Source organism: Panthera tigris, chromosome E2 (genome assembly GCF_018350195.1).
Source record: "Panthera tigris isolate Pti1 chromosome E2, P.tigris_Pti1_mat1.1, whole genome shotgun sequence".
In the NCBI taxonomy this organism is placed as follows: Eukaryota; Metazoa; Chordata; class Mammalia; order Carnivora; family Felidae; genus Panthera; species Panthera tigris.
Window position 1 is genome coordinate 11,017,953 of NC_056674.1, and position 20,800 is coordinate 11,038,752.

The window sequence follows — 20,800 nt, forward strand, 5'->3', positions numbered from 1 at the left end:
GCAGGGCTCAGACTCACCAACCATGAGGTCATGACCTGAGCTGAAATCAAGTGGGACACTTAACTGAGCCCCCCCCCCCAACCCCGGGCGCCCCAGATACTGCATTTTTTTAGAAGCTGAAGGTTTGTGGCAACCCCGCCACAAGCAAGTGTATCAGTATCCCTTTCCCAACAGCCGCTCACTTGTATCTGTGTCACATTTGGGTAATTCTTTGACTATTTCAAATTTTCTCATTATTATTACATTTGTTACGGTGCTGTGTCATCAGGGACAAAATCTGAAAGCTCAGACGATGGTGACCATCTTTTTTGGCAATAAAGTATTTTTTAGAAGTTTTTTTTTTTTTTTTTAATGTTCATTTTTGAGAGAGTTAGAGCGTGAGCAGGGGAGGGGCAGAGATGGAGAGAAAGAATCCGAAGCAGGCTCTAAGCTGGCTCGAGCTCACCAACTGTGAGATCGTGACCTGAGTGGAAGTGGGACACTTAACCGACGGAGCCACCTAGACGCCCCAGCAATAAATGTATTTTTAAATTAAGGTATGTACCTTGTTTCTTTGGACATAATGCTGTTGCACACTTAATACGTTACAGCCTAAACTTAACTTTTAGATGCACAGGAAAAACCGGAAAGTTTGTTTGACTTGCTCTATTGTGCTATTTGCTTTATTGCCAAGATTTGTTGTATCGTGGTAGTCTGGAGGGAGAATGCAGTATTTCCGAGGTATGCCTGTATTGCCCAGGAGGAGGCAAAAGTAGATGGCCTTTTTCTCCCATGGGAGTCCATATAAAGAAAACAATACAGGTTGTAAGTGAAATCGCAAAGCTGAGGCTGATGTTTGGATAACAAATCACAGCGGCTGTGATTGCAGCGGGCTGGGGGAGAGGAAGCAGACAGTCCGATTAGTTTGAAAACCAGTAATGAATGCAACTCGGGCAAGTCACGTCAATACTTTTGAGCGCTTATCACGGACCCAGGCTTAGCGGACAGAAAGAGGGTGATGGGGGGTTAGAACCCGAAGACTTGCCTCTCCTCCCCTCCCTACTCTTCCAGTCTGACTCCCACCGTTCCAGATGTTGAGAAGAAAAACCTGGGCGGGGGGAGTCCCCAAAGCCCGGTTGGGCCGATCAGGGAATGAGCGCTCAAGGCTGGAGAAAGGTGGTTTCCCCGGAAACTAACCCCACAACTCTTACTCGCCATCTCTGGCCTCCGTCCCTTCCCCCAAATTAGGGAGCAGTAGAGGGTGAGGATTTCCTCAACCCAGTGCTCCGAAAAAACGTAAAGCCACCCCAAAATTGAGCCGGGGGTGGAAGACAGCGGGAATCGGGAAGGCCTCCCCCCCACCTCCCATTCGGCGGAAGTGCGTCGTTTGTCCTCGCTGCAGAGCATTTTGGGAATTGTAGTGAGTGGTTGATGGGGCTGGCAGGGAGAGATACAGTGTAACCCTTTGTAGACCAGAGCGCGCCGGCAGAACTGGAAGAGAGTTCGAGGGCGCTCGACCACTCTCTTTAATGGATGAGGCAACTGAGGCAGAGGCCTTGACCGAGAGGCCTTCGTTCTTCCCCTTTCTCCCGCTGTTGCCAGCCCCATTCCGAGAATGGTATACAAGAGTGGAGGAAAACGAACTGCCATGCAGAACCCTCCCTCCCCCAGTTGCCAGCTTCCCGTCCCCCTACCCCGAAACCGTCCAATCAGAGCCCCTCCGCCCCGCCCCAGGAGATGCTGCCTTCCTAACCAGTCATTGGCCCACCTCTGATGGGCGGGGAACTGAGCCTCAGAAAGAGCAAGACTTTTGCCTAAAGCTGCACAGCAAGTCGGAACAGAAATTATGCGCGCGGAACCCTGTCCACTTCCTACCATTTCTGAACCCGTGGCAGCTCTGGCCATTCATATCTCCTTTCCGCCCCCAAACCCTGTGCCGGAGCTCCGCGAAGCGCGCCGAACTCCCTGCCCCGCCGTGATGAGTGGTCGGGTTTGCGCGTCGGAGAGGCGGCGAGCCCACTCCCTCTGCCGCCGGCTGTCCCCTTTAAGAATCAGCCCCGGCGGGACTACGTTTCCCAGAAGGCTTTGCCGGCGCGTTATGTAACTTTCCCTGCGAAGCGGCCTCTGGGGCAGAAGGAGGTGGAGGCGGCGACGGCCGTTGCAACGGCGGCGGCGTCGGCGGCGGGAGCGGCGGGAGCCCGAGGCGGCGGCGCCCGCGGCCCATCGCGGGGCCCGAGCTGTGCGCCTCGGCCGGGAGCCCGGACCGGGCGGGGGCGCCGACGTGCCTCTAACAAGCTCTTCAAGGAGGCGGGAGTGAGGAAAAAGGCTTAGGGCCCAGGGGGCGGGGAAGGGGGGCCGGGCCTGGATCGGCGGGGAGGCCGAGCCGGAGGCCTGACTGTGGCTCGCGCGGTCCGGGGGACACGAATCAAACGGCGGCGGCGCGGATCGTACGTCGGCGGCGGGTGGAACGCCGGGGCTCGGCGGCGCGCGCGCGGGGGGTCATGGCGTCGGTGCAGGCGTCCCGCCGCCAGTGGTGCTACCTGTGCGACCTGCCCAAGATGCCGTGGGCCATGGTGTGGGACTTCAGCGAGGCTGTGTGTCGCGGCTGCGTGAACTTCGAGGGTGCGGATCGCATCGAGCTGCTCATCGACGCTGCCCGCCAACTCAAACGCAGCCACGTGCTCCCCGAGGGCCGCTCTCCCGGGCCCCCCGCCCTCAAGCACCCGACCACTAAGGACCTGGCTGCGGCCGCTGCACAGGGGCCTCAGTTACCGCCTCCGCAGGCCCAGCCCCAGCCGTCAGGAACAGGCGGCGGCATCTCTGGCCAGGACCGCTATGACAGGGCCACCTCGTCGGGCCGCCTCCCCCTACCCTCGCCCGCCCTGGAGTACACCCTGGGGTCCCGCTTGGCTAATGGGCTGGGCCGCGAGGAGGCCGTGGCGGAGGGGGCGCGAAGGGCCTTGCTTGGCTCTATGCCCAGCTTGGTGCCCCCCGGGCTGCTGGCAGCTGCGGTGTCTGGCCTGGGAAGCCGAGGCCTGACGCTGGCACCCGGCTTGAGTCCTGCCCGTCCAGCTTTTGGCTCCGATTTCGAGAAGGAGAAGCAGCAGAGGAATGCGGACTGTCTGGCAGAACTGAACGAGGCCATGCGTGGCCGGGCAGAGGAGTGGCACGGGCGCCCCAAAGCGGTGCGGGAACAGCTGCTGGCGCTGTCAGCCTGTGCCCCCTTCAACGTCCGCTTCAAGAAGGATCACGGGCTGGTGGGGCGGGTGTTCGCTTTTGATGCCACTGCCCGCCCGCCCGGCTACGAGTTCGAGCTGAAGCTTTTTACCGAATACCCCTGTGGTTCTGGCAACGTGTATGCGGGAGTCCTGGCCGTGGCGCGCCAGATGTTTCACGATGCTCTGCGGGAGCCGGGCAAGGCTCTAGCCTCCTCAGGCTTCAAGTACCTCGAGTATGAACGGAGGCACGGCTCCGGGGAATGGCGCCAGCTGGGGGAGCTGCTGACCGACGGTGTCCGCAGCTTCCGAGAGCCAGCTCCCGCCGAGGCCCTGCCCCAGCAGTACCCAGAGGCAGCCCCTGCAGCTCTATGTGGCCCACCGCCGCGAGCCCCGTCCCGGAACCTGGCGCCCACGCCACGCCGTCGCAAGGCATCCCCTGAGCCCGAGGGTGAGGCGGCTGGGAAGATGACCACCGAGGAGCAGCAGCAGCGGCACTGGGTAGCACCCGGTGGCCCGTTCTCCGCCGACACCCCTGGTGTGCCCTCACCCATCGCCGCCCTGAAGAATGTGGCCGAGGCCCTGGGCCACTCCCCCAAGGACCCTGGCGGGGGTGGGGGCCCCGTGCGCGCTGGGGGTGCCAGCCCCGCAGCTTCCTCCGCAGCCCAGCCTCCGACCCAGCATCGTCTAGTGGCCCGCAATGGTGAAGCCGAAGTCAGCCCCACAGCTGGGGCAGAAGCGGTCAGCGGGGGTGGTAGCGGCACGGGGGCGACCCCCGGGGCACCCCTGTGCTGTACCCTGTGCCGGGAGCGGCTGGAAGACACCCACTTCGTCCAGTGCCCCTCAGTGCCCGGACACAAGTTCTGCTTTCCCTGCTCAAGGGAGTTCATCAAGGCACAGGGCCCTGCCGGGGAGGTGTACTGCCCCAGTGGGGACAAGTGTCCCCTGGTGGGCTCCTCTGTCCCCTGGGCCTTCATGCAGGGCGAGATCGCCACTATCCTTGCTGGAGACATCAAGGTTAAGAAAGAACGGGACCCCTAGGCCACCACTGCCACCAGTCTACTGCGTCCTACCCCCTTGCCACCCACCGCTGCTGCGGATAAATTATTCCCTCCCCGACCCAACCCAGTGCTACCCCCACCTGTGTACATACCCCTTCCTCGTCCCGGATGGTTCCCTGGGGTAGATGCATTGAGGGTGGGGGGAGAAAGCTTGTGGCTTCTGCCCAAGGGGGTGTTTGGGGTCCCTTGGCCCCTCCAGTTTCCCTCTCCCCTCCTTGGCTTGGCTTTGCTGCTGCTTATAGTCGGGGGAGAGGTGCCCCCCTCCTCCTCGAGAAGGGGCCTCCTGAAATCTCGCTCTTTATAAACAAAGCAAAAGCATTTTATTGCCCCCCCCCTCCCGCCCCCTTTTCCTCCTTCAATAAACCGAAAGATGGTTTTTTTTTTTTTTCCTTCTTGGTCCCTTAGTTGTGTGAGACGCTGCGCCCCCTTTGGGACCGAACTGATCCTGCAGGGAAAGGACGATGCGTGGTAGCCTCCAGGTGGCGCCCTCCACTCAGGCGGGCCCCTTGGCGCTTTTCAGAAGTGCTGGCCACTGGTCAAGCGTTCTAGCCATCTGCCCGTTTTCCAGATGACAGAACTGAGGCTTAGAGAGCACGGGAAGCTCCTTGCATGGGAACCAGAGCCATGCTCGGGAATTCGGTTTCTCTTCTGGTCCCGCCCCTGTATCTACCCAAGGTGTGGGGGACTAGCGCCCGCGAGGGGAGGGGAAAGGAGAGAGGCATTAGGAGGCTTCCTAGAAGGGATGGGCAGTGAGTTCTTGCTCAGCAGGCAGAGAATTACGTTACATTGCTTAGAGGGACTGCCCTAGGAAAGAGGAAAATTACCTCCATGGGGTACACTAACAGGATCCCTGGAAACAAGGTGACTGCATCCCACCTCTGGTGGTGCCCTGAGCTGCGTTGCTCGCACCCATCTTGGGAGACCAGTCTCAACGGTGGCCATCCTAGGACACCGTGACTGGCAGGGTGAAAGGCACTACCCCCCGCGGCAGCCTCTGATGTGCGCGGCCTTGTCCCGCACCTGTCCCGAAGGGCTGATCATTAACCAGGACTTCCTGCTCTCTGGCGTCAAGGGGCGGGGCCTGAGCAGGCTGCGGCAAAGCAAGGGTTAAGGGGAGGGGGCTGCCCCAAGAACCAAGCCTAGACCCCCGCGGTGTCTCTGCGACCCTGAAGTGGAGACTGCGGGAAGGGGGAATGCGGGGCGCCAAGGCCAGTGGATGGACAGAAAGATTGGGGGGGGGGGGAGATTGTAGTGTGTCCTTTGACCGCACAGCACTGTCCTACAGCCCTGAAACCCCAGGTTGCCCCGGATCTCAGGAACACGGGTGTTCCACCGCCGAAATCTGGAAGACCTTAAAGTCTGGACCCATCTGCTTGGTTATCCACGTGTCGGACGCACACATCTTGCAGAGTCACATGGCCCAAATCCCAAACATTAAGGACCCTGGGACTTTGTCCTCCGCATCTGGAGGACGCTCAACTCTTAAACCGCCAGCTCTTGGGCTGAGGGGTCCCCTCCCCTCCCCCAGCCATCAGGTCTCAGGTGTTCTGTCACCCCCGGTACCGCCAGCCTGGGCCCTGGGCAGGGCTGGGAAAACCACCCCTGATTAAATATACAGGCGATAAGCCTGGAGCAAGGGAGACGCTGGATGGAGCTCCGGGCCTGGGCACCCATCCCCGGCAATCTTGTGGCCTCCCCTGCCCCAGCTCTGTAGACCCAAGCACTGGGTAGTTCCCCCTCCCCCATCCCCAGGGCAAGAGGCCTCCAGACGCCAGGGTCCCCAGTGAGGGCTAAAGGGCTATGGAGGACACCTGGTCCTTTAAGAACAGCTGGTAGGGGGGTGGGCAGGGGAGTCACCCCCAGCCTGGCTGGTGTGTGTATTCTAGATAGAGGTTGAGTTAACCATTAACGGAGCAGACGGCCTGACCTGTGTGGGTGTGGGGGGCTGAATCAGTCCCCCTTCCCCCAGTGCCAGGGTGGGGCCAGAGCGGAGGGATTCTGGATGTATTGGGGGGGATCCGTGAGTAGGTGAAGAGACTTCCAGAAAGGAGACACAGACAGACCCAGGGAAAGATGGGAGACAACAGAGGTGGAAAGGTAGAGAAAAACCAGCTCACTGGAAGAGGACAGACCCAGAGGGGGACAAGAGAGCTCAAAGACCCTCTTGAGATGGAGGAAACGAGGTAAAAACAGAGGGACAGACAGACGTTCAGAAGAGAGAAATACCCAGATAGGTGCAGAGAGCCTGAGATACACAGATGAGACCCCAAGAATAGAGACCTAGAAGGAGGGAGAGAGAGCATTTGAAAGCAGGAGAAAGGGGAGACTGTGAAATCAAGGAAAGGTTCGGGTTTAAACTAGAGAGTTAAGACATCTTGAAACTCAAGTTCTGCGAAGACAGATCGCTTCTCGGCCTTCTGGCTAAGATCAAGTGAAGTTCTACGAGACGGAGAGAACGGAGATCTGTGAAGACGAGCGAGGCTGGGTCTGTCTCAATCAGTTGGTCCCCACGACAAGGCCTGGCTCACTCCTACTCATCCCTCAGGTCTCTCCTCAGCTACCACCTCCTCCAGGAAGCCCTCCTTGGCCCCCAAGCTGTGTCGAGTGCCATTTCTGGGCTCTCACAGACCCTGCACTCCCCTATCCCGGCCCTGCACATTCTGGATCGCCATTGGGAAATCGACTGTGGGCCCCATGAGGACAGGGTTAAAGCCGTCTCGGTCACCACTATGAACCCAGCATTGCCTAGCACAGGGCTAGTTTAAAGGACGGATAGGGAACAGCAGGGAACAGAATGCAGCCCCTACTCTCATGGAGCTGACGTTCATGTAAGAGGTACAGACAGACCCATAAAATGTGACAGCCATGGAGCAGTGAGTCCTAAGAAGAAAAAAGAAACCAGGGGAAGGGGATAGAGAGTGATGGAGGTTGCTGCCATAAAGGAGGAGGTAGAGAAGGGCTCACTGAGGAGATGATACTAAATTGAAGGAAGCGAGGGAGCAAGCTGGGGGAAATCTGGGGGGGTAGCACATGCAAAGGTCCTGAGGCAGGAGTCTGCTTGGTTTGTTCCAGAAGCAGCCAGGTGGCCAGGGCAGCCATGGCAAAGGGGAGAGGTAGAAGAATGAGGTCAGAGTGGGGCGCGTGACTGGCTCAGTCAGTAGAGCATGTGACTCTTGATCTCGGGGTTGTAAGTTCGAGCCCCACGTTGGGTGTAGAGATTACTTAAAAACAAGATCTTAACAGGGTGCCTGGGTGGCTCAGTTGGTTAAGCATCCGGCTGGGGCTCAGGTCATGATCTCGAGGTCTGTGAGTTCGATCCCCGTGTCGGGCTCTGTGCTGACAGCTCAGAGCCTGGAGCCTGTTTCCAATTCTGTGTCTCCATCTTGCTCTGCCCCTCCCCCACTCGTGCTCTGTCTCTCTTGCTCTCAAAAATAAATAAAACATTAAAAATTTTTTTAATTAAAAAAATAAGATCTTAACCAAGAAAAAGAAAAAGAATGGGGTCACAGGGATAGCAGGGAAGCATCGGCCATGGTAAGGGAAAGAGCACTGAATGAAGAGATAGCAGCCGTAAGACAGTAATTGCAAAGAATCAGCTGGGATGGACGGCATCTCATTTATCTGTGTCTGGGGCTCAACAGAGGGCCTAGTACATGTGCCCAACAACAGCGTGTGCACGAGCGAATACGCCCCAAACCAGCAGAGAAAAAGTCAGAATGACATTAGATGGATGGACAGACTCCCAGGGAGAAGCCAGGTAAGGACCCGGGGGACACCCAGGGACAACAGACACAGACAGACAGCAGCCGGCTGAGAAGTCCCATTCCTTCCCCACCCGGAAAGCTTCCCTGCAGCTGGAAAAGTCCCCAGGCCCCCCTGCCCGCCTCGCCCGTGGCGTGCCCACTCACACCTCAGGCAGAGGAAGCTGGCAGGCCCCACAGGAACCTTTCTGTGCGGGAGGGGGGGGAGTGGAGGCGGGCGGGTAGCAGGGACGAAGGGAGAGGAGTGGCGGGCGGGCAGGCAGCGGGCAGTGGCTACACAAAGGCCCCAGTGTCTGCCCCTCCTGCCCCCGGGTACAGATATAAATAATATGTACATATACCTTTATATATATACCAGCGGGCTGGGGGCGGGAGGCTGGGGGCCACACACTTTCCCAAGGGCCCCAGGATGACAGAAGCTGGCTCCTGTGGGGGTTGGGGGCTCAGAGACACACAGAGAGAGTGGCCAAGAGTGAGAGACATGGGCTGAGAAGGACACAGTGACAGGAGGAGAGAGAAAAACTTCTCAAGTATGAAAGAGCAACAGAAGGACTGGCAGAGAGAGATACAGAGTCAGCGAGCCGAGGGGCAGGGAGAGAAGGCAGACTCCAACGGAGATAGACCAGGAAAAGGGAGAAATCGACCTTCACCGAGAAAGAACAGAGAAAGATGGAGTAGAGGGGACAGTGGCAGAATGAAGACAAAGGTCATTCCAGAGAAAGGCAGAGCCACAGAAAAAGGGACAAGCCAGAGAGAGACAGACGGAAAGAGAAGACAGACAGAGAGACAGGGCTGGGCCGAGGCTGGGGGCTTGGGAGGCTGGTGACCGTGGGTGAGGGGAGGGTCAGGGCAAGTCTCCAGTTTGGGGACAGCGCCCGTGGGGCTCTGGCGCAGCCCGGTCCGGGGCAGGCTGAGGGACAGGGAGCAGAGGTGAGGGAGGTGGCCCTTGGGTTCCGGATCTTGGTGTTTACCTGTGGCCGGGCATTGCAAACAGGCACCCAGCCTGGCCCACAGCAGGCGAGGGTGGGATGGGCTGGGCCCCAGCCCTGGCACCAGTGGGCCCGACACGCCCACCTGTGGCCTGGGTGGTGAGTAACGCGGCGACACCTGGGTAGATGGTGACACATAGGGGAACAGACATGGTGACAAACAGGGACAGATATAGGCAGACCCAGAGTGACGGAGACATAAACAGACCCATAGGACCCAGTCACAGAGGCACACTGTTAACAGACGCAGTGACAGACGCACACAGTAATGGACATCGGGATACGAGGAGGGGCAAGCACACTGTTAGGCGTGGAGGGACAATGACAAAACACAAGCAGTGACAGAGACGACACAGTGACAGACAGGCACATACAACACACTGATACGCTGACCGGAGAGACATGTCATGAGGAACACATAAGCCTGTCACGTAATGACCCTGACATGTTCACACCAAGATAGAGATGGGACACTTTACACACACACACACACACACACACACACACACACACACACACTTGCAATGCACCCAGACTGCTGCTTCTGGGCATGCTTCCCTCCTCCTGGTGCCGGTTGTGGTAGGGAATGGCGGTGGTGGGAGGACTCTGAGGGACGGGTCGGGACCCCAAGTTTCCCCCCCCCCACCTTGCTGTCACCCCTCTTGTGCTCTAGGACAGCACAGCGGTGGAGGGCACTGACTCTGGGCCGGACTGCCTGGGTTCAAGGCCTAGCTCCCCCCCTTACACTAACCGTGTGACCTTGGGCAGGTGGCTTCGCCTCTTCCGGCCTCCGTTTCCACAAGAATAAAATGGGGGTGGGGTGGTGGGAAGGATGAGGCCAATCCATTCTGTAAGGTGCTCACATAATACCTGACCGGTGATAAGCCCCTAGGAGCCATTGTCAGGATTACTCCCTCCGTCATGGTTATTCACATGCCTCCTGATACAATTGGACCTCTGCCTGCAGCTGGGACCCTGCCCTGGCCCTCTTTTTCCCCAGCCGTGGGCCCCTCCCTTGACCCATGTCACCTCAGGCCTATAGGCTCTGTCCAGTTTCACCTGTCCCAGCCCAGGCTTCTCTGTGTCCCCACGGCTGCCCCTCCATCCCCAATCGCTGGCATCATCATGTCTGTCCATGCGTCCCACGTCTGACCGTGGTACTTTTCCACGCTGGACATCAGCCGGCTGTCCCTGGGGTGGGGGTCACACCTGCCCACGCCAGCCCGAGCTGGTGGCCACCAGACACCCTGACGGATGGCCCCACCCTCCCCCCCAGGACCCTACAACAACACCCGCCCCTCCGGCCACCTGAGGTCCCTACTGGGGCGGCCTGAGGCCCAAGCCTGGGGACAGGAAGCCCCAGGCCTGGCCGCCCTGAAAGCCTCTTTCAGCCTGGGCCTCCTCCCGCCACCACCGACTCCTCCTGCGGAATAATATTTGGGCTGTTGGCCGGGGGGCGGGGGCCAGATCCGGAGGCCGCCTGGGAGAAGCCAGAAACCGCAGGGCTTCCTGCCTCGGGCCGGCCGACTCCGGGAGAGACCCCCAGGCCCGAGGGAGGGGGGCAGGCGCCCGGGGAGACTGAGGGCCTTTCTCTCGGCCCCAGTTGTTTTTTCCAGGAACCAGGAGGAATTCCCCGGCCTGCCCAGGACAGCGAGGCCGGTGGGACGGCTGACGCGAGCCAGCACGGCAGGGGGCGGGGGAGGGTGACACACAGCCGCGGCGGCAGGGCGGGCACAGCGACAGAAATAGAGGGCCTGGCCTGCGAGGTGGCAGGTAGGGGCAGAAACTCGGGGAGAAGGAGGAGGGAGGCCAGAGATCCAAAGGCGGGAAAGGGAAGGCCGACCCCAGAAAGGAGTCACAGTCCCCAAGAGAAGGAGGGAGAGACCCAGAGCCCACAGAGAGCAAGGGACAGAGTCAAAGCAATGGAGAGAATGAGAGAGAAAGCACAAGGCAGACCACAGAAGAGGAAGGCATCCCGAGGATGAGTAACATTTTCAAAACAGCCAAGAGACAAAGTCCAGAGACAGGGCTAGGGACAGGGTGCCACAGAAAGATGACACTAAGAGACAGAAAGATAGGGGTGCCTGGGTGACTCAGTCAGTTGAGCAGTCCGACTTCGGCCCGGGTCATGATCTCGCGGTTCGTGGGTTCGAGCCCCGTGTCGGGCTCTGCGCTGACAGCTCAGAGCCTGGAGCCTGTCTCGGATTCTGTGTCTCCCTCTCTCTCTCTCTGCCCCTCCCCACCGCCTCTCAAAAATAAATAAATGTTAAAAAAAAAATTTTTTTTTTAAGAGACCGAAAGATGGGGGCGCCTGGGTGGCGCAGTCGGTTAAGCGTCCGACTTCAGCCAGGTCACGATCTCGCGGTCCGTGAGTTCGAGCCCCGCGTCGGGCTCTGGGCTGATGGCTCGGAGCCCGGAGCCCGTTTCCGATTCTGTGTCTCCCTCTCTCTCTGCCCCTCCCCCGTTCATGCTCTGTCTCTCTCTGTCCCAAAAATAAATAAAAAACGTTGAAAAAAAAATTAAAAAAAAAAAAAAAAAAAGAGACCGAAAGATGAACACAGAGAACCCGGGGGGCGACATCACACAACACGTAAACAGACAGCCTTTGGTCTCTGAACGAATGCTAACGAACAAATGAATGAATGACCGGGCAAGCAAGAACCAAGAAAGGCAAACCCCGAATAAGGAAAGGACAAAAAAAAAAAAAACAAAAAAACAAAAAACCGAGAGCAGGCCTGGCCACCTGCTCTAGCCCGGCTGAACGATGTTGGCCTGGGGCCTTTCCTTCTGAACCTCCGCTTCTCCTCCGTGAAATGAGATCCGTGCGCTCGGGACATCTGAGCGACTGACACCAGACCCAGAGCCTAGGGAAGAGACCTGGGGGAACAGAGACACCCAGAGGCCCACAGCTCCCGAAGGCAGACCGAGCTCCTTCCCCCCACACGCCTGCGGGCAGAAGGGACCGGCGCGCTGCGCAAACCCAGGCGGACGCTTGTCAACGCGCAGGCAGATGCCGACTCGCAGAGGTACACGTAAGACACGTCGTGACAGGCAGGCCCGCGACACGGATAGAGCCACACACAGATTCCTCGGGGCCGCGGGTTTGCAGACAAACTGAGACACAGACCCGCACCTGATAGTGTGAGACCCAGAAGGCCCCAGGGGTAGGTGTGCGAAGAGAACAGCATACACAAAACGGTAAGAAATCCCAGGCCAGCGGCGCCTGGGGGGTCTCAGTCGGTTTGAGCGCCCCACTCTTGATTTCGGCTCGGGTCATGATCTCACGGTTTGTGGGTTGGAGCCCCGTGTCGAGCTCTGCGCTGACAGTGTGGAGCCTGCTTGGGATTCTCTCTCTCTCTCTCTCTCTCTCTCTCTCTCTCTCCCCATGCCCCTCCCCCCGCCCCCCCCTCCTGCTCCCGCCTGCACTCTCTCTCTCAAAATAAATAAATAAACATTAAAAAAAATAAAAAAAAAAAAACACAAAATCAGGACACCTACAGTTAGCACCCAGGGTAAGAACAGACATGCAAACCCACACAATCGAGGGATATGAACAATAGGTAACAATCGGAGGTAACAACAGGCAGACCACAGAGACCTCAGTGGGCACAGTGATATCCTAGGACCAACAGAGGCCCACCCCCCCACACACCCACACACACGGATAAGCCCCACACACCATGTCCTTCAATTAACGCCTTGTTTGTCCCTTCCCTTCCTCCCCAGCTTAACCAAAAATTGAGCAGCCCCCTGGTCTCCTTGGGCCCCAGAGCGAGAGGTGTGTGTCTGGGGAGTGGGGGTGGGGAGATGGCCTTGGTCACTGCCGAGCCACCTCCCCCTTCTGCCCTGGCCCCACTGCTGCGGGGGCTGCTATCTATGAGCAAACTGTCCTTGGGGTCAGGGACAGCAAAGAGCCAAAGGTCAGGTCGATGCCTCCCCCAGCCCCTCCCCCAGAGGCAGCCAGCTCCTGGGGGCCAGGGAAACGACAATTCAGGTGTTCAAGCCCCACAGGGCCCGCCGGCCAAGGAAACGAGACATTCAACGAGAGGCAGAAACAGTGCCTTTAATGGTCAAACACAGCCAGTATCCCGCTTCCCAGGCAAGAACCAGATTTCAGTAGAAGTTTCCCACACCCTAGCCAGTCCTTTCTGGATTCTCCTGGACCAGAGAGGGGGAATAGGCTCCCGAAAAAAACAAGGAATATTCTCACCTGCATTCCTCACTCAACTCGCACCAAAGAGATGGTGGTGACATGGCCAACACAGGGGCTGTGATAGCCGTCATGGTTCACTGGTTACGTCAGCCAACCAAGATAGTGGCCATCATGGCACCCAATGGGCCAAATAAAGATGTTATGCAGGATGTTGGCCAACTTGGCACCTCCTATGCCAAGAAGTTCCCCAAGAAAGAAGGGACCACAGCCCCCAACGGGCCAAATAAGTTGTAATTGCGATGGTGTCACCATCACATGCAAAGGGTCGGTCAAGAGGATGTCCGTCACCATGTCCAAAGGGCCAACTAAGATGTCATCCAAGATGGCAGCCATCAGAGCACCCAATGGATCAACTTATAACATCGATCAATACGGCAGTCTTTGTAACACCCAGCGGGCCCACCACCATGTCGATGGCAGTTATCACAGTACCCAAAGGATAGACATGATGCCCACAGAGACAGCAGTCACCACAGTAACAGACCAGCCAAGATGTTGACTGACGGGACAAGCAAAGTGTCACCAGGTGGGTCAGGCCCCAAGGGCCAGATGGTGGGAGCTACAGCCATACCCCACCCACCACGCTCCCACGCCCCTGCTAGGATGCGTTAAGCAGAGAGCGGGAATAGACACCCTGGTAGTACACCCCAGGCTCCCCACCCTCTGCCCCATAGCCCCCAAACCCCACGTCCAGTTTAGGAGGTGCTGGTGTCTGCTCCGACATCAGGTTGTTGATGGAGAAGGGGTGGTTGAAATTGTAGGGTGCATCCAGCTTCAGCTCCCCTGGGAGCTCCAGGCCAGCGAAGTAGGGGGTGGAGGAAGGGGGAGAGCCACAGTCCAGAGCCCCCACGTCTTCCCCACCCTGGGCCTCGGGCTCAGGCGGCGGAGGCTGGGGCTGGGGGGGAGAGGTGACCGTGGCAGCAGGCGTGGTGGCCGGGGCGGCAGACCCTGCACTGTTCCTGGAGGTGGACGTCCCGCCAGCCCCCTTCTTCACCTTCTCCTCCAGCTTGAAGCGCTTCTGGCGGCGGAGGTAGCAGCCGTTCTCAAACATGTTACCTGAGCTGGGGTGCAGGGCCCAGTAGGAGCCCTTGCCTGGCTTGTCTGGGGAGCGCGCCACCTTGACAAAGCAGTCGTTGAAAGACAGGGAGTGGCGGATGGAGTTCTGCCAGCGCTGCTGGTTCTCCCGGTAGTAAGGGAAGAGGTCCATGATCCACTGGTAGATCTCACTCAGGGTCAGCATTTTGCCCGGCGCCTGCTGGATGGCCATGGTGATGAGCGAGATGTAGGAATATGGCGGCTTGGCATGGGCCAGTGGCCTCCGGTAGCCCTTTGGCACCTCCTTCCCGTGCACCAGCCCCGGGCCCGGGCCCCCATACCCTGAGCTGCTGCCTCCACCAGTGCTGGCACCCAGGCCCGGGAAGGTGGGCCCCAGGGGTGCCGCGGGGGCTGGGGGCGCCAGCGGTCCTGAGGGCAGCGGAGAGGCAGGGAGCCCCCCGGGGGGGTAGGGAGAGCTCAGAGGGTTCAGGGTCATGTAGGAGTTGAGGGGGGCCATGGTGGGCACTGGGGTCACCGGTGAATAGACCTGCAAGGAAAAAGGACACAAGGGGAGAGGTCAGTGAGCTTCTACTCTGCTGGTCAGCAAAGGATCACTGGCCCCCTCTGTGCATCTATCCGTCTGTCTGCCTTGCCTTTTCTACAAAGTCCCTCCCATCCTTACCTCTCTCTGTGGATGGCTGTCTCTTGAAGTCTCTCTCTCTCTTCTCCGTCCTCATGCACCCCATCCCTGACCTCACCCTCCACCCCCCCCTGGCCCCCCGTATACTGAAGCTCACCCTTTAAGTGGTTCTCAAAGTGTGGCCCAGGACACCCTGGAGAGTCTCCAAGACCCTTTCAGGGTGTCCATGAGGTCAAAACTATTTGCGTATAATGCTAAGATATTACTAGCCCTTTTCACTTTCTCTCATGAGTATCCAGTGGAGTTTTCCAGAGGCCACGGGGCAGGGGACATCGCAACAGACCAAATGTAGGAGCAGCCACAAGAATCCAGCTGTCTCCTATTGAGCCAGACACTGAAGAGATTTGCCAAAAATATAACAGTGCCACTCCTCTCACTACATGTTTTGAAATATAGTTATCCTATCCTATTCTATTTTGTTCAATTATTTTGTTATCCTCTCCTCTCCTCTCCTCTCCTCTCCTGTTCTATTCTATTTTGTTCTATTATTTTTTTTAAGTAGGCTCCATGCCCAATGTGGGGCTTGAACTGACAAGTCTAAGACTGGCCAACTGAGCCAGCCGGGTACCCCGAAATATACTCATTCATTCATTCGTTTTGAGAGAGAGACAGAGGCAAAGTGAAAGAGAGAGAGAATCTTAAGCAGGTTCCGCAATGAGCGTGGAGCCCAACTCGGGGCTTGATCCCATGATCCTGGGGTCAGGACCTGCGCCAACATCAACAGTCAGAAGCTTGACTGACCAAACCACCCAGGCACCCCCAAAGTATAGTTATTTTAACAAAAAACACAGTATTTATACTAAAAAATTATTTTATTTTTTTATTAAAAATATTTGTAATGTTTATTTTTGAAACGGAGACAGAGCTCAAGCGGGGGAGGGGCAGAAAGAGAGAGGGAGACACAGAATCTGAAACAGGCTCCAGGCTCTGAGCTGTCAGCACAGAGCCCGACATGGGGCTCGAACCCACGAACCGCGAGATCACGACCTGAGCGGAAGCAGATGCTTCACCGACTGAGCCACCCAGGTCCCCCTAAAAAAGTATTATTTTTAAACTAATTAATCCATATCTTAAAAATTTTCTCAGTTGTAATCTCAAATGCAGTCATTTTTTTTTAGTGCAGTAACTCCTGATAGACATAATCCACATGAATGAAAGCTGTTTGGGGTCCTCAATAACTTTTTAAGTGTGTAAAGAGGTCTTGAAACTGAAAAAATTGAAAACTGCTGATCTCTCCAAACATCTCATCTACGTGGGTACTCTCTATCAATCTTTTAGGTTATAGAATTACAGTGGTTATAGGTCAAAAATGTTTCAGTATCCAAAATGATAGATTTCAATCTAATGTGTGTGTGTGTGTGTGTGTGTGTGTGTGTGTGTAAAATTTGTATTTATTTTGAGAGAGATAGAGCACCAGCAGGGACGGGCAGAGAAAGAGGGAGAAAGGGAGAATTCCAAGCAGGCTCACTGCTGCCAGTGCAGAGCCCAACTTGGGGCTTGAACTCACAAACCGTGAGATCATGACCTGAGCCAAAATCAAGAACTGAATGCTCAACCAACTGAGCCACCCAGGCGCCCCCCCCCCCAACCACAACCTAATATATTTTATGTAGTTACAATGTATCATCCAATCTAAGACATGGTCATTGGTAAGATGCAGCGTTGTTTCAAGTAGCAATAAGAATGGGGGGAAGAAAACAGGGTCAATCCCTCCACGCTATTGACTAGAAGACCCATTCCAGACTGTAAAACATTTCAGAAACGTTCAAATGGGGAAAAACACGCATCTGCACTCAATGGAATACGGCAGACGTTGCTATGTCTCTCTAAATAACCCTCTATTCTTTCATCCATTGAACAAATATCTATTGGCCACCTACTTTGTGCCGGGCACAGCTCCAAACGCTTCACGGGGAAAGGTCTCCTTTTCAACCTTTACAAAGGTACTATGGGGGAGGTGCTATGATGACACCCATCGCATAGCTGGGCAAGCTGAGGCCCAGAGAGGCAGTCCAGGGTCACACAGTAAGAAGGGGGCAGAACTGGGATTCTGAATTTAGGCAGTCTGGCTCCAGACCACCACTCGGGATCGTGCTATAGAAGCAGTGACCAAGACAGATGCAAATGCCTCCCTTCGCAGACCTGACAGTCTAGCAGGAAGTGAACAAGATAAACAAGGAAAATGTAAAGCGGAGATTTCTCCCTTCTGGTGTGCATTTACCCTCCCATCCACTGTCTACCGTCCTCTCTCCCTCACAGCCCCGTCTGCCCTGCTCCCTCCCCATGCTGGGGTCTCCTGCGGCTCTATTTGGCTCTATTTCCTATTTCCGGGAGGAGCCACCTTTGCGGTGAGTCAGTGGGTCCTGTCTTAGACCCTGTCACTGCAAGGGTCTGCAGGTCCCAAAGTCCTGAGAGAAAAGGGAATTGCCAGGGTCACTCAGAGAGCCAGAGACAGGTGGGAACCAACCCTAGCCTGAGGGCAGGTAGAGAATCTCTCTCTCTCTCTCATGAACTTTCAGGTAGCTCTTTTGTCTCCTGTCTCTGAATCTCCCAGCTGGCTCCATGTGTATCTGTCCATCTCTTTCCCTGTCTCAGAACCTCTGTGCTCCTCCCCTCTCTCACTCCGCGGCTCCCTCCGTCTCTACTCCCCGATCTCTTCTAGCCGTGTCCCTCCCCATCTCTTTCTCGCCCCTCTCTTTTCACCTCCTTCTCCAGTCTCTCCCTCTCGCTCATCTCTCCCCAATCCCCCTGCCTTTCCCTCCTCCTAACTCTTTCCAACCCCATCTCTCTCTCCCCCACCCTATCTCTCCCTGTCTCTCTCTATCCCACTCCCCTGCCATGGCTCTTCCCCTCCAGCACATCTCTGTATCTCTGTTCTCTCCATTCAGCATCGCCGTCTCCCCAGAAGCCTCACAATGAAACTGGGAGTCACAGCTACCCCTCTTCCCTGCACCGGTCTCCCCACCACCACCTTGGCTGTGTCTGTTTTCTCCCCAGAATGAGGGAAGCGGGTCCTTCGGAGCTGAAGGGAGGCAGTGGACTCAGGGGCATCCACAGAGAGTTGGTAAATCCCTCTGCAACCTCCACTCCAATTCTCCGACTCCATCGGACTCCTTTGTATCACAGAGGAAGACTGACCAGGACCCCAGGGCCCTCCTTTTCTGGTCCCCACCCACCCGGAAGTCCTCCTTCGCATCTGACCTCAAGCTCTCCTGCTGCCCTAATCCGCCCTGGGCTTTCCCACGCCCTAGGGCTGGGATGAACCCCCAGTGTCCGGGTGTGAGCCTGTGAACCGGATCTCCCCAGCCAGGGCGGGGCTGAGACTGGGGGGAAGCCTTCAGGGGACCTGCACCCCCATCCCAGGAGGCTGGAATTTCTCTCCTTTCATTTCCTTATTGTCTCTGAGGAAGGGTGTGACAGCGGGCAGAGGAAGGCGGTGTGAAACCAGAAGCCTAGTTTTTGGTCCCAGCCCCAGTCCAGATCCTCAAGCAGCCCCCCAACACTCGGAGAGGCTTCAGGGTTCCCATCTCTAACAGGAGGGAGCCCTCAGACCAGCTGATCTGTAGAACTGGAGTCCAGGGGGGACACCCCAGGGTGCTAACTTTCCAATTTCCTTCCAGATGGGGAGCCTGATCCAGGGTGTCAATCACCCCAGCAGGAGGGTGCTGTGCGCAAGAAGCAGTTTGGGGACCCTCTTAGTTCTTAGATGCTGAGTGAGTGCAGATGTTTCTCTATTGTTCAGACCCAAGGGGAGGAGGTGGCTTTGCTGGTGGCTGATCCAAAGGCTGGGGACACCATCAGATCGTATTTCCATTTCCAGCCCCCAACATGCCAACTCTTCCAAAATATGCCCCCCAGTGCTAATCCTCTCTAGACTCTCTAGACTGTCCTTGGATTTCTGACAGATTCCCTACAAATTCTTAAACTTCAGACTGTGCCCCAAATGGCAACTCCTCCGTCCCTAGACCCCACAAGGCTTACTTCTTCAAGATGTGCCCCCACCCCCCAACACAGATCGGCAGTTGGTTCTCTTAAATCATGTCCCCAGGCTGAACTCTCTAGGGGTTCGGCTGGGATCCCTCACTCCCTGGGAACCTCCACGTCGGACCTGGTCCGTGCCTTCCCCACTGCACAACCGATATCTCCAGTAGGTCCCAGCTCCGTCTCTCAGCACCCCCAATCCCTTCCCTGGTCGGCCCGCCCCACCCCACGTGCACCTCACACCTCCACAGCCCCAGGACTGGCCCCTCCCGGGCACCCTGCCAAGCCCCGCAGGCCTGGGGAACCAGGAGTCCCACCCTAAGCTTCAAACCCCAGACCCAGAACTCAGGCACGGTGGGGCCCCTGGAACCTCCAGATCTCAGAATCTTTGGAGCTCTCAGCCATTCCAGCCCCACTCCGACCTGAAGCCCAAAGCCTCCTTCCAGGTTAGGAACCCGAGTGTCTGGACCCCCATAACCCTCCTACCAGGACCCCTCCCCCGTCACTTCACAATCTTGACTCTCTGGAAAGAATGAGCCAAGGGGGAGCCCTTGCAGCAACTGGAATGGGAGTTAGACTTGGGTAAGGACTTTCGGTCAGCTGAGGTGCGGGAATTAAGATACACCCCGCCCCCTACTCCAAGGGCGGCCTTGTCGAAGGTGGGACAGTAGGGACGTTGGCAATTACTGGAGATAACTGGAAGGGGGGGGTGGTGGTGTGAAATCTGAAACCCTCCAGCCTCCAATTAGGAGTATCCCTGCTGAGGGTCTCTGAAAACAATTAAACCACTGAAGTTCAGTCGGGAGGGGTAAGGATCAGGAGTCGGGATGGAGGGTGGAGACTGACCCCTCTCCAGCCAATGCCGTGGCTCACATCTGCTCTCAGGCTCCCAACTCTGACCCCATCTGGGCCCCCATCTATCTGAGCCCCAACTCTCACCCACCTGTTATTACAGACTCCCCCAAACCATGTCTGGTTTCTTAACTCTGAGCACCAATCCCTATTTTCTGATTCCTAGAGCGCCACCCCCATGTTTATCTCCCAGCCCCCAATTCTGATTTCTACCCCAGAACCCCCATCTTTAACTATATTCTAATCTTGAGTTCCCCGCCTCAGGCTTTCCTTCACGGTGACCACTTTCTCTCATCTCTTCGTTCCGGTCTTCCTCCCCCCCCCCCATTTTGAACCCCATTTCTCAATCCCCCAGCTGGGTCCCCTATCCTGGACCTCGGATTCCCATCTTTGGTTTTTAACATTTCAGTCCCTTGGATTTGGGGGTCCCCGAGCCCCGGTCTTCACGCGTAAACTATGACCTGACCCTTGCCTAAATTTTTCTGACTCCCATTTAAGCCCTGGCTCCGGTCAGCCTAAACCGCAGTCCCGTGCTTCCCCCCCCCCCCCCCCCCCCCCATCCCTGACTCTTACACCTGGTCTCGGTGTCTCCAGTTCCTCCGCCCCTCAACTGCGGTTGGGGCCCCCATTTAATCCCCATCCTTGTCCTCGATTACGCCCGCACCCTGATTCCTGCCCCCCGCTTCCCGCTCCGCCATCCCCGAGGACACACCTCGCCCGCCTCCGGGTAGTAGCTCCACTCGGCCAGGTCATGGGCCTCCATCTTCACAGAGCCCAGCATCCCCCGGGCCCGCGCCCCCTCCCGCCCCCGCTCCGGCCCGGGTGGGGGGGGAAACCGAGCGCTTCAGATCTCTCAGCCGGCACGGCCCGAGTTCCGACCGGTGCCCGCCCGTCCGACCGCCCGGGGTCCCAGCCGTCCTGGGCGCCGCGGGAGGCGGCCACGCTTTATAGCTGGGACACCCCCCCCACCCCCCCCACCCCCCCGCTCTCGCCCGCCCCGGGCTCCCCTCCCGC

The 20,800-nt window shown here is 57.3% G+C and overlaps 2 protein-coding genes across 2 annotated transcripts; one reads left to right on the forward strand and one right to left on the reverse strand.

Moving 5' to 3' along the window:
- The first annotated feature begins 1,850 nt into the window (after positions 1-1,850).
- Positions 1,851-4,613, forward strand: IRF2BP1 (interferon regulatory factor 2 binding protein 1). The gene has a single exon (XM_042970045.1). The coding sequence runs from the start codon at positions 2,481-2,483 to the stop codon at positions 4,233-4,235; it is 1,755 nt and encodes a 584-aa protein (XP_042825979.1). The 5' UTR covers positions 1,851-2,480; the 3' UTR covers positions 4,236-4,613.
- An 8,457-nt stretch (positions 4,614-13,070) lies between these two features.
- FOXA3 (forkhead box A3) lies at positions 13,071-20,606 on the reverse strand. The gene is made up of 2 exons (XM_042969383.1): positions 20,499-20,606; positions 13,071-14,800 (listed from the first exon to the last, which is right to left on the reverse strand). The coding sequence occupies exons 1-2, from the start codon at positions 20,565-20,567 to the stop codon at positions 13,817-13,819; spliced, it is 1,053 nt and encodes a 350-aa protein (XP_042825317.1). The 5' UTR covers positions 20,568-20,606; the 3' UTR covers positions 13,071-13,816.
- Between the last annotated feature and the right edge of the window lie 194 nt (positions 20,607-20,800).